The sequence below is a fragment of the Narcine bancroftii genome, chromosome 3, assembly GCF_036971445.1.
Source record: "Narcine bancroftii isolate sNarBan1 chromosome 3, sNarBan1.hap1, whole genome shotgun sequence".
Taxonomy (NCBI): domain Eukaryota; kingdom Metazoa; phylum Chordata; class Chondrichthyes; order Torpediniformes; family Narcinidae; genus Narcine; species Narcine bancroftii.
Window position 1 is genome coordinate 336,892,284 of NC_091471.1, and position 13,050 is coordinate 336,905,333.

Sequence of the window (13,050 nt, forward strand, 5' to 3'; positions counted from 1 at the left end):
AAGACCAGAAACAAAGCATACATTATGTTTAGGGGGCGCCAGGAAATGCTCAAGGCGACTCTTTACCTTACAGGAGACAAAGGTTGAAGTGTATCAAGCTTATAATGATCTGATCGTGAGAGGAGCCTTGATGCTTTAGTCTTGCTGCCCTCAGTTTCCCCTTGCTTGGGATGGGTCGGCCTCTGCTTAAACATCCCTATTTCTTTTTTATTGATGGTAGAACCAATGGTAAGTTCAGCTTCTTTTTGGTTTCCCTATATTTGCTTGAGACTAAAGAGAGCGCTCATGCACATTTCCATATGGGGCAGTGGCCAACTAAAAGGTTTGCCCCACCGCCTTCCTCACGCGGCACGTGCACAGGGCTGAGCACAAACCACGACAGGCAGAGCTCGCCGTTGCCACGGCGACCGCCGCCGGGGTGACAGCGCTCGGCGTTGTCGCGGAGACCGTGGGCTGAAGAACACCCGCGCCGTCGCCATGGTGACGGAGGCCTGAGTGACAGGCCTCGTCCGCCCCGCCCCCGGTCGCCGCGATCACCGCGGGGTTTTCCAGGTAAAACAAAACGCTCCAATCAGGACGGGGAGGAAACGGAGACGGCGCCGGCCCCCCCCGCCCCCCTCCCCCCCCCCCACCACTTCCCGTCCTTTGTTTCCAAACACCGCGAGGCCTGCTCGTGGCCTACACAAGCCTGGGGCTCGAGTGAGTGAATCAGCCAGCCGGCGCCGGGAGATCCCCGTCCTTTCCAAGAGGCTGCGATTGGCGTCGGTCGGGTGGAGGGGGAGGGGGTGGGGGGGAGCGAGGGGCTCGGCGTTGAAAGGAGCGATCGAGGAGGGGAGAGGGAGAAGAGGCGGCGCTTCCCTTTGTTCCCTCCATGTGGAGTGGCCGGGCTTTAATGGGGCTCGGTCCCGGTCCCACTTCCGCGCCGCCGCGTGATCCGCTCCGGCTCCCGATTCAAGTCCCCCCCTTCATTGATGAGACGCGGGCAAGGTAATGGTCGGATCAGATCGACCCCCAAACGCGTTTGTTCCCGGTGGCCAACTAATTGGCCGCGAGTGACTGTGGACCCTTGGCCCCTTTTGTCATCCCCCCCCCCCCCCACCCGACTTTGTGCCGCCCCGAACTCTTCCAGTGACCGGCGCCTCCCGCTTTCAGTCGCTCCTCCAGACCGTGATGGGCTTCGAGGAAATAAGCATCTGCTTCTTCTCATCTCGTGAGAAAACCCAGCGGGACCTTTATTTGGGGGTTCGGGTTTTTAAAGATAAAAGCCCCCATCAAGGTATCCGGCCTCTGGGGTTCTCAGCTCAGTTGCTGATTCACCGTGGACTTGGGTGGGGGTGGTTCATGACCGCGGAATAATCGACCCCCACTGAAAGGAGGCGAGACAAGTGCAAGAGGTCCCTCTCCCTGGTCAAGGATGTGGGATTTTCCAGCTTTTAAACACACACACACACACAAAATGGATCGTTTATTTTGTTGGCTGCCTTTTTGTTTTAGATCGGACCGGGTCCCTCACCAGGGACCTCAATGAAACCAGCACCCTTGTCTGGAAAGGTCGCTTTCATTTCCTGCGTTACCACGGCGTGTCTGTGGCGAGATCCCTCTCTCCATCCACTGAGGATGCGGCTGTCCTGTGGGCTCTGGTGATTAGTAGCAATGAATGAGACGGTGCCTGCAGCCCTCACTGAAGCGGTGGTCTTTGTGTCTTGATGAAGCAGCTCAGAAGGACAAAGGATAACTAACGCCTTGACGGTGTGCTTTGGTTTTGTAGATCTTCTGTTTTAAAGGTTCGGGATCCCAGATTCCTAAAGCCATGAACTTTTTGACTGTGCAACCCCATCTCCGTTCTTTCTTTGTCTACCATGATTAGCTTTTTGTGTTGGTGTGGACAATGTGATCAGCAATACAAAGTAATGTAAGCTTCCTTCCATCCAGTGTCAGTATAAAGATCAATTGGGAACACTGATGTTCATCGAGGTTTCGGGATGTGGTCATATTTTTGAAAGCCTGTTTTAAAATTATGTTTGACTCCTGAGTAATTAGCAAGTGATGGATGCAAGCTCACATGTTGTTTCTAAAATCAATTTAAACCTTCATATCCGTATTTTTTTTTCTCGGCGTAAATCTCATGACTTTATGGTCTCCTGTATCTTCAACGATATATTTTCCATTCATTCTATTCAATGTATTGGACATTCATGACCTTTATTATTTTCTACAAGGACAAAATGATGTGGTCTAAAATAAGTGAACAAAGGGCTGGATATCTGGTATTTGATGGTTTCCAGTTCAGTCTTTAAAAATAACTTTTCCAAGTTATCGGTATTGACTTTCCACATCTGACTTGAAAGGATTGAATATTTAGAAAATAAGAAGGAAATTAATGCATTTGTCTTGACAGAAGACAACCAGTTTAGTATTTTTTCAGATTTATTGTCAGTACAAACATCACATACAACCCTGAGATTCTTTTTCCTGTGGGCAAAGCAGAATGACCACTTATTGATAATGCGGAAAAAAATACAACGTACACCTATAAAAAAAGAAATGTAAACTAACTGCAGAACAGAAAGAATTTTAAAAAATCAATAAAATGCAAAAGTAATAATCCTTAAACTGAGTTTGCTATTGAGGAGTCTGATGGTGGAGGTATAGCAACTGTTTCTGAACCTGGTGGTGTGAGTCTTGTGGCACCTATATCACTTTCCTGATGGTAGCTTCATGAATAGAACATATACGGTGGGTGGTGTGGATCCTTGATGATTGCTGCTGCTCTCTGATGGTAGCATTACCTGTAGACGTTCTCAGTGATGAGAGTTTTGCCTGTGATGTCCTGCGCTGAGTCCACTACCTTTTTGGGGGGTTTTATGCTCATGGGTATTGGTGTCGCCATACCAGACCGTGATGCAGCCAGTCAGTTGATAATGCAATTCTGATTAAAAAGTGAACTCAGCCCATTTAGCCCTTTAACTACAGCACTTTAAAATTGACTTCCCTTTCTCACAATGCCCAGCTCTATTTCATAATACATCCACATTAGATGCTAAAGTGACAGAAAAACAGATGCAATTCGATGCTAACAGAAAATTACATACCAAAATGACAGGAAGGTAACAGCTTGGATCACTTTCTTTTGAACAAAAAGCACTCATTAAAAGTCTACTTCAAAACACAAGTGCAGGAATTCTGTTGACAATGCAGGCAAGTGCTGTGCCAGACAGCATTGTCAAAGTGTTTAGCAATTTCTACTGTTCCAAAATTTGTTTGGGTGTTAGACTTTACTGGGATTAAAACCTCCAGCAGCCATCATACAGGAGTGGAGAATTTTATTTCTTGTAATGCATTGTAAAAACCAGATTGTCATCTGTCTCATTAGTTTATGGGATCTCACTCTGCAGCAAAGGACTGTCATTACCTGTTTCAAGCTAATAATGATGTTGATATTTGTGATATGCAGGATGACGTGTTTTATAGGTGCATCTGTTTACAGAAACACCTTTTTATAACTACTAGGTAATAGGTTTTCTCAATTTTAATCTATTTGCAAAGTTATTTCATTATTAATGTTCTTTAATAATTACAAATCCTCTTGTTTTCTTTCTCCAAATAGAGTGAAACAGAGGAAATCTGTAATGGAGTCAGGTCAAGACCAGTCTGATGGGTTACAAAACACAAAGGATGACTTAATTAATTTCAGTATCCCTATGGATTATGCTGTTGATGGTGCAAGAAATCAACGAGAAGGGCTACAGACAAGTGACCCTTTAGAACTATTGCCTAGTGGGACCATGGATACCCAGTACAGCATGTGTAGTAAGAACACACCTGGTGACTTAGAGACTAATGCTGTACCTCAGTCGGATAAGGTTCACCTGGACGATGCCATCTCAAGTACTACAGTCACTGTCTCTTATGTTAATCGGCCCCACCTTTTCTCTTCCCAAAGGATACTACAGCATTCCTTGCATGAGCCACCATTGCCATCACTTTTTATTCCGTCTGTTTGTGTGCAGTCACAGCAGATGTTGTCAGCCTCGTTTGATTCATCTGTATCTACCAATTTTGTTGACTCATCATTTGAGAACTCTGTTTTAGCACAATCTGGTGATCTAGACTCCATTCGAAGTGGACTTGAAAATGGAATAGACTGCAGCACTTTGAACCAGCATGAGCTGAAGGCACTAGATCTGGATTTACCTTTAGTGGCAACCACCATCCGTGAATCTGATAGTCCGCTTGATCATAGATCCAATACCACAGAGGAAAATTTATATGAACAATCCAGCGCTTCTTCTGATGTGGAAACAGAAGATTCTGTGTGTCAGTTTTCTGGAGTAATGGGTCAGGAAAATAAGTGGAGTGACTCTGAGGGTTCTACTGAAGCTCTAGTTCAAAACTCTGAAGTGCTTGTAATGAAACTGACTGCATCAGATAACCGAGCAAACAGCAATGAACAGTGTGAAAGCCAAAACCTGCTGGGCAGGATGGACTACTGTGAGATGCAAAATGGCACTGAAGTCTTTACTGGGATTAAAACCTCCAGCAGCCACCATACTGAGAGTACGCTTCAGCCGACGCGCAACTTGAATATAAATTACAAAGATCAGTCCACAATGACGATAAAAACTGAAAATATTGAATTTTTGGAGGCAGCAGTACCAGCTAATTCTGAAGAAAGTCCGAGTGAGGACAATTTTGGTAAAACATGTCCAAAGGTTTTGAAAGAAGATGATTCACCATTTTGTGATAAAAGCAAATTACCTTCCACTTGTATGCAATTGTCACAAAATCTAAATGCAGATAATTACAGGAGGGCAAGCACTGAAAGTGTCGGGACTAACACAGCATCAGATTGCAAGGCAGCACCCAATGTGTACTGCAGTGACATGTTGCAGGATTCAGAAAAAAGTATCTATACTTCAGGTAACCTTGCCGTCCTCCAAACTGATAACAAATCACAACAAAGTACAAAAACTGAAGAGAGCTTAAATGACCAAGAAATAGCTTTATCATTTGATGTAAAGAATAGAGAAATGCATTGTTCAGGAAAGGATTCCATTGCCATTAAAAATGACTGCTCAGTGCAGGCCAATTGCAGCTCAGCAGATAATACGATTTCTCCACCCAGTGAAAATCTGGTACCTGTATCAAATATTACAGTAACTGAACAGTTTCCAAATCCTGAAAGTAATTTTAGAGAACCCCAAAAACAAATTTGTGGTAATGATAACATCCTTGAGGCAGAACCAAATTTGGTCCCTGAATCATTACAGAAAGTTAACAATGTACATGAAAACAGCAGGAATATAATTTCATTCAATAAACAAACATTTCCTTCCTTGGCAAAGCCATCAGCTTCAGAAAGTAACCATCCTAGGATAAAGCCTTGCTCCCTTGAATTGCATAAACTAAATGTTCTTGAAACTGAGGGGAAGGGTGATGTTCGGGGATATGTGTTGGACTTGAAAAGGAATAATGTTGCTTCAATGTCATGCAGCATTTCTATGAGTTTATCTTTATCGAAGTCTGGCAAAAGTATTGGTCGTGAAGAAGAGGCAGAATCTACTGCGAACAGTGACAGTAAAGGTGACCAAACCCCCAGTAATGATGTATGTAATGTGTTGTCCGTCCAGGCAGAGCAGCCAGTACCAAACAGGAGAAAGCAGAATTTTGTGGCCAAGTACGAGGATGAGGAGGTAGTTTGCATCTCCGATGATGAAGTTGTTAATTGTTCAGTAGCAAAGACTGATGCACAACAGGATGGGGATCGATCTCAAGTTCGGGATACTAAGAAAAGGCGGATGCCATGTCAACAGCATCTGAATCAGACATTTGAAGGTCGGCCGCTCCAGAATGCTGAACCCAAGCATTATGAAAGGAAAATACTGCCACCAAGGCAGCGAGGAATGAGACTGGAGCAAATTGTGCAAAATATAGTCACTCAACCCAAGTCAAAAACATCTCATGGTGAGAGACCAAAAAGAAACAGGGATGGACCGATTCCTACTCCGACCAGGTTTCAGCCACCGAGACACAAGTCGTCTAGTTCTGTTGCAGAACAAAAGTCGAAAGGTTGTGCTGGATCTTTTCCTTGCATCAAAGGTTCCTCACAAAAAATTAGTTTAGAAAGTAAGATGCAAGAACAGTGTGAGGCCAATCAAACTCAAGGTAGCTCGACAGCTGTGGGGAAACTGAACAGAGACAAATCTACCTCAATTCCAGGCTCCTGTCATGGACGAGTAACAAAACTGAACACTCCAGTTTCTTCCAGCAAATCTTCATGCAGTGCATCTACATCTTCAAAGCAACCATCAGAGAACTACTGGGAGGGACATACTTTAGGTGATAAGCACAAGTTTAGTGAGCCTGATATCAGATGTTTAAATGGGAACAGAAGGAAACATTCGGGAAGCTCCAGGAGTGTTTCGGAGCCTAAGAACTGCATGTCATCCAGAGCACAATCTTCACAGCCAAGAACACAGGGCACAGTAAGGAAGAGAGTACATAAATCAGCAGGTAAAAAGCGGCAGTCACAGCGGGGACGGCCTTCAATGTTCTTTGCACCTGAAGAGCCTGAAATAAAACTAAGAGCCTTGTCTCTAAAAGCTGAGGACCGTCGAGAAAGATATGATAGTTTTTCACCTTATGTTAGGGTAGAGGCAAAGGGTTATTCAATGTGTACGGTAATAAACTATTCCGAAGAGGATAATAATAATCTTAAACAAAAGAAACATTCCCAACAGCAGTCACATGGTGCAGTTCCAAAATCATCTTGCTTGACACTGGGCCCTATAATAAATGAGGCTACTCGTAAAAGTTTTCTTGTCTGCTGTCTTTGTGGCCTGTCTGCAAATGCAATGGAGCAAGGTGATCTTTTTGGGCCTTTCTATCCAAGGGGATATACATCTACAAGCAACCAAATTTCTCAATTAAAAGAGGTAAAGAATGAGCAAGCTAGCTCTGTTGTCACTAGCTCTTCTTGTAATTCCATTAGGAATGCAGTAAATAAAGCTACTGGGCAAAACCAGGAGCCTAGAACAAGGGAAGGGGCAACAACTCGTGGCCAGAAACGTAGAAGTGTTGATTGTATGGAAGATACGTCAAAATGTTCGGAAAGTAAGAAGGCCAAGAATGAGCCAACTTTGGAAGAGTGGTACCAGCCCCCCTTGGTACCTATGGACGCTAATGAATATTGGATACATGAAGATTGTGTGACTTGGTGTGCTGGTGTATTTCTTGTAAGAGGAAAGTTGTATGGATTATTGGAAGCTATCAGCATTGCACAGGAGACGGTAAGTAAGGAAGGATTATACTTATGAAGTCACCTGTTTTTTAAGAAGTAACCTTTTAAATCCTCAGCTTTGGAGCTCTTGTAAATATAAAATAATCAGCGGTCTAATATTCCATTTATGCAATGGGATTTCAGTATGTTCAGAGGAAGAAGAAAAAAATTATGCACCACCATTATTTTCATCGTAATGAATCATCTCAGTGGAGAAACAAGGAATGTTTTTTTTTAGTTAATTAAAGCTTCAGTTATAAGATTGAGCTCAGAAACTTTATAGGGGGATTTCTTTATAATCAGCTTGCATTGTAAGTTTGAATAAGCATGCATCAGAAATTAAGTTGACAACATAGTGTGGTTTGCAATTCCAACTTCCAAGCTTTACAAGGACAAAAAGAGAAAAGTCGCCTTGTGGATGAGATCAGTTTCTTTATTCTATTTGGCTAATCCATGTTCAACACACCAACATGCAGAAGGGACATAACACTGAAGATGCTGGAATGTGGAACAAAAAAAAATCTGTAGGTACCTAGTGGGTTGACAGCACCTGTGGGGTTCTGACCTGAAATGTTGATAATTTTTCTTCTACAAATGCTGCTCCACTCTCAGCAGATTATTTTTTGGCTGAATGTAGTGCAGTGGATATCCTTTTAGATGGATAAGCTTTGCATGTTTATTCAACAATCTATTACCCTCTATGCCCCAATTTTAAATACCAAAGCCCATGTAGATCATTAGTATTGAGTTTTTCTCCATAATCTTTCGTGATTTTCTTTTTCCACTACTTTCCCCATCACCCACATTCAATTTGTGCCTAGTGACTCCATCCATGCACCACATAACGTGAAACTGGGGAAATATAGAACTCCCACTTTACGATGACCATTGCATCATAACACCATTGTCGCAGGAAGATACAAATTTACAGAATCTGCAGGTGTAGATTGTGTTTGAAGTTTAGATTTATTCATTTTCAATTAATATTTTAGTGATAGCTTAAAGTATCTGATTGAGAACTGATAATAATACAAGATTAATGTTCAATTGAAAAATATGGGTGTTGTATTTTAGAGCAAGGCTTGCGGAATTTTGCAATGTAACTTCTAGTTTTGTAGAATAGAATCATATTAAAATTTATTTTAAGAATTTGTTAAAACAATTGCTTTTGGTTCCACTGGCAATTGAATTGTAGTCAGTACAGGAAGTCAAATGCTGAGATATGACAGATATGACAAGGCTTTGGCAGTCCCAGAAGTATGGCGTAATGACGCTTCACTGGATTCAATTTGTCTCTAATTAAACATGGCCACTATCTCAAATTTACCTTGGTTGTAGCAGGGCTAAAGTGTATTTTAATTGTTTCAATGGTTAGATTTTTCTCAAGAGCTACAGTTATGAATTACAGCTTAACAAATTATATGACTTTCGTCATTTGTAGGATTTGAAAGAAAGAACTGAATTGGATTTCCAAACTGCATAAACCCTAAACTAGTCGAACCAATTGATGAGTGACAAAATGTATTTTGTTTCTCTAGCTCTTATCTAACTTACAAAAAGCCATTTCTTGGATATGACATATAATTACTCTCCAGTGATTTTATATTTTTAATTTTCATGACACACTTTATCTTTGCATTCTTTCCTCGGTAAATATTGTGAAGATATTGAGAAATTCCCAAGCGGTAAGTCCAGTTATTCACCATGAAGAAACAACTGTCTTGTTTGTAACCATCTTTATTATTGGCTCTTAAAGTGGAATTTATATGGCAGAAGGTTTTGTGGGGCTCTGGTATTACAGGCACACCACATATAAATAGTTAGATGGATGTTAAGGGATTATTCAGAATCTGGGATTCCAGTGATGGGGTTTACTTAGAGGTTTGAAACTGCTCCTTTTGACTCCAAGGCGGAAATATTCTTAATAAAGCAAATATTGACTCCTAATGAAATAAGATACAGTTTATCAGATCAGGCAGGAGGCGAAGAAACAGCGAGGAGGAGGAGCGAGCTACAGGGTTAGTAGGTAAAAGGGCGTGCTTACCGGTCTTGGGCCTAGTTCAGACAGGAGGCAAAGGAGCAAGCAACAGGATTAATTGGTAGGGACCAATGAAAAGAGGGGAAGGTCATGCAAGGAATGGCCCAGCAGGTGAGTGGCACAGAGAAGGAATGAAGCACTGAGGCTTTGGCTCAGGAGGCTTCGGTGCAGAGAGGCTAAGACACGGGCAAAAGGGGCAAGTTCTTTTTTTCATTTAATATAATCACAGGGATTCGTTTCAGTCATGGCAGGTGAACTCCGACCCTTGTCATGCTCCTTCTGTGCCATGTGGGAACTCAGGGAGACTGACCATCTGTCTCCCTGAGGATTATGTGTGCAGAAAGTTGGTCCAGCTGCAGCTCATGATGGCACTAGAGCTGCGCATGGACTCACTTCGGAGCACCTAGGATGCTAAGAATGTGGTGGATAGCACATTTAATGAGTTGGTCACACTATAGCTTAAAAGAGTAGAGAAAGATAGGGACTGGGTAACCAACAGCAAGAGCAGTAACAGGAAGGTAGTGCAAGAGTCTCCTGCTGTCATCACCCTCCAAAACAGATATACCACTTTGGATAGTGTTGGGGGAAGATGGCCCATCAGGAGAAGGCAGCAGCAGGCAGGATCATGGCACTGTGAGTGGCTCTGCGGTGCAAGAGGGAAGGAAAAAGAGTGGTAGAGCAATAGTTATACGGGATTCCATACTAAGGGGAGCAGACAGGAGCTTCTGTGGCTGCAACCGGGACTCCCGGATGGTGTGTTGCATCCCGGGTGCAAGGGTCAGGGATGTCTCGGAGCGGCTGCAGGACATTCTGAAAGGGGAGGGTGAACATCCAGCTGTCATTGTCTATATTGGTTCTAACGACATAGGAAGAAAGCGGGATAAGGTCCTACATGCTGAATTTATGGAGCTAGGAGATAAATTAAGGAGTGGGACCTCAAAGGTAATAGGATTATTACCAGTGCTACAAGCTAGCTAGAGTAGAAATAGCAGGATAGTTAGAATGAATATGTGGCTTGAACGGTGGTGCAGGAGGGAGGGTTTCAGTTTCTTGGGGCATTGGAACCGTTTCTAGGGCAGATGGGACCAGTACAAACCAGATGGTCTACATCTGGACAGGGCCGATCAATGTCCTAGGGAGATTGTTTGCTCATGCTATTGGGGAAGGTTTAAACTAATGGGCATGGAGATGGGAATCTACAAAGAAAGAATGAGGAAGGTTGTACAGAGACCAATGCTCGAATTAAGAAAGAGAATAAGTAAAATTGAGGACTGAAAAATCAAAAGCAAAGCAAAGGCACTAGATTCTAAAATGACAATGAGCATAAGGGGACTTTATCTGAATGCTCATTGTAATAGAAACAAGGTTAGTGAACCTGAGGTGCAAATCAGTATCCAGGCATATGATTTAGTGGCCTTCACAGAAACATGGTAGCAAGGAGGGTATGATTGGGAATTAAATAATTCAAGGGTATCAGGTAATACGAAAAGATAGACAGGAAGGTAAAGGAGGTGGGATGGTGCTCTTAATTAAGGATGAGATCAGGGCAATAGTGAGAGACGATATAAGATCTAAGGTGCAGAATGTTGAGTCCATCTGGGAAGAGATTAAGCATAATAAAGGGAAAAAAATCTCTGGTGGAAGTTGTCTTATTGCCCACCCAATAAGAATAGCATTGTGGCACAGGCCATTAACTGAGAGATAACTGAAGCAAGTAAGAACGAAACGGTAGTTGTGGTGGGAGACTTTAACTCCCAGGTAGATTGGGAAAATAAGTTGGTAGAGGTAGTCTGGAGGATGACTTCATGGAATGCATTCGTGATAACTTTCTTGAGCAGCATGTTAAGGAACTAACAAGGGAGAATGCTATTTTACATCTAGTATTGTGCAATGAGATGGGTAAAATGAACAATCTAGTAGCTTGGAAAGACCGATCATTGTATGATTGAATTTCTCATGCAATAGTAAGATCTAAAACTAGTGTATTAGGCTTGAACAGGGGAGACTACAACAGGATGAGGGAGGAATTGGTCAGTGTGGACTGGGAGCACAGGCTAGCTGGCAGAACAGTTGAGGAACAATGGAAGAGTTTCAAAGAGATTTTTCACAGTGCTCAACAAAAATATATTCCTTTTTTTTAAAAATAAGGGCAGTAAGAGACGGGAGAGCCAGCCTTGGTTAACTAAGGAGATAAAGGGCAGTATAAAATTAAAAGCTCACGTGTACAAAGAGCAGTGGGAAACTTTAAAGGGTAACAAAGGACAACTAAATAAGAAAAGGGAAGAAGGATTATGGTTAAATTAGCACAAAATATAAAAACAGATTGCAAAAAATGTTATAAATATATAAAATGGAAGAGGGTGGCTAGAGTCAACACAAGTTAATTGGAAGATGAGAAAGGGATATTGGGTAATGAGGAAATGGTCGAGGTATTGAACAGATATTTTGTGTCAGTCTTCACAGTTGAAGACACGTCCAGCATGCCGAAGAGTGGTGTTAGGGATGCGAAGGGAGGTGAGGGCCTCGATAAAATAATTGTTACAAAAGATATAGTGATGAGCAAGCTATTGGGTCTGAAGTTGGACAAATCCCCTGGTCCTGATGGGATGCATCCCAGGGTACTGAAGGAAATGGCGGGAATTATAGTCGATGTGTTGGTCATCAATTATCAAAATTCTCTGGATTCTGGGCAGGTCCTTGCAGATTGAAAGACAGTAAATGTCACGCCACTTTTTAAAAAGGGATGTAGGCAGAAGACGGGTAACTATCTGCCAGTAAGCTTAAAGTCTGTTGTTGGGAATCTGCTTGAAGCTGTCATTAAGGATGAAATAGCGAGGCATTTAAAACGAAGGGGTTCCATCAGGCAGATGCAGCATGGATTCAGAAAGGTCTTGTTTGACAAACTTGCTGGGGTTCTTTGAGGACTTAGTGGATTTAGAGGGGAACAGGTTGATAACTATTTGGATTTCCATAAGGTGTTTGATAAGGTGCCACACAAGAGACTTATCAATAAGATACAGATGAATGGAGTCAAGGGAAGTATATTGGCGTGGATTGAGGATTGGTTAACTGAACAGAAGGCAGAGTTTCAGGATAAATGGGTGTTTTTCTGACTGGCAGATAGTGGGAAGTGGGGTGTTGCAGGGGTTGATGCTGGGCCTGCAGCTGTTCACCATTTGTGTTGATTATTTGGAAGAGGGGACAGAATGTGGTGTAGCCAAGTTTGAGGATGATACTAAATTGAATGGAAAAGCAAATTGTTCAGAGGATGTGGAGAGGCTACATAACCATATCCTTAAGTTAGGTGAGTGGGCAAAGATCTGGCAGATGGAGTACAAAGTTAATAAGTGCAAGGTCATCTACTTTGGTAGGAAAAATAGAGCAGATTATTATTTAAATGATGAAAAACTGCAGCATGCTGTAGTACAGAAAGACTTGGGAGTGCTTGAGCGTGAATTGCAAAGAGTTGGGTTACAGGTACAACAGGAAAGAAGGCAAATGGAATGTTGCCGTTCGTCGCCAGAGGAATTGAGTTCAAGAACAGGGAGGTCATGCTACAACTATACCAGGTACTGGTGAGACCACATCTAGAGTACTGTGTGCAGTTCTGGTGAGGAAGGATATACTGGCCTTGGAGGAGGTTCACCGGGTTGATCCCGGAGATGAGGGGGTGGATCTACAAGGAGAGACTAAATCGCCTGGGATTATGAGTGGAGATCTAATAGAAACATAA

The 13,050-nt window shown here is 42.7% G+C and overlaps 2 protein-coding genes across 12 annotated transcripts in view; one reads left to right on the plus strand and one right to left on the minus strand.

The window, feature by feature from the left end:
* Positions 1-589, minus strand: part of fdxr (ferredoxin reductase) — a 58,848-nt gene extending 58,259 nt beyond the window's left edge. The window contains exon 1 of the mRNA XM_069929446.1: positions 67-589. The gene's annotated coding sequence lies outside the window, so the exon portion shown is untranslated. The remainder of the gene's footprint in view (positions 1-66) is intronic.
* LOC138759275 (serine-rich adhesin for platelets-like) overlaps positions 405-13,050 on the plus strand; it is a 75,688-nt gene continuing 63,042 nt past the window's right edge. For 3 of the 11 annotated variants that reach the window (XM_069929431.1, XM_069929429.1, XM_069929441.1), the window contains exons 1-2: positions 799-987; positions 3,608-7,289. In XM_069929431.1, coding sequence (XP_069785532.1) covers positions 872-987; positions 3,608-7,289 — 3,798 coding nt within the window. In that variant the 5' untranslated portion in view covers positions 799-871. Of the gene's footprint in view, positions 553-634; positions 700-798; positions 988-1,035; positions 1,277-1,494; positions 1,785-1,817; positions 1,913-3,454; positions 3,511-3,607; positions 7,290-13,050 lie in introns of those variants that run through there. The other 8 variants (XM_069929438.1, XM_069929437.1, XM_069929433.1 and 5 more) reach the window with 8 other exon arrangements.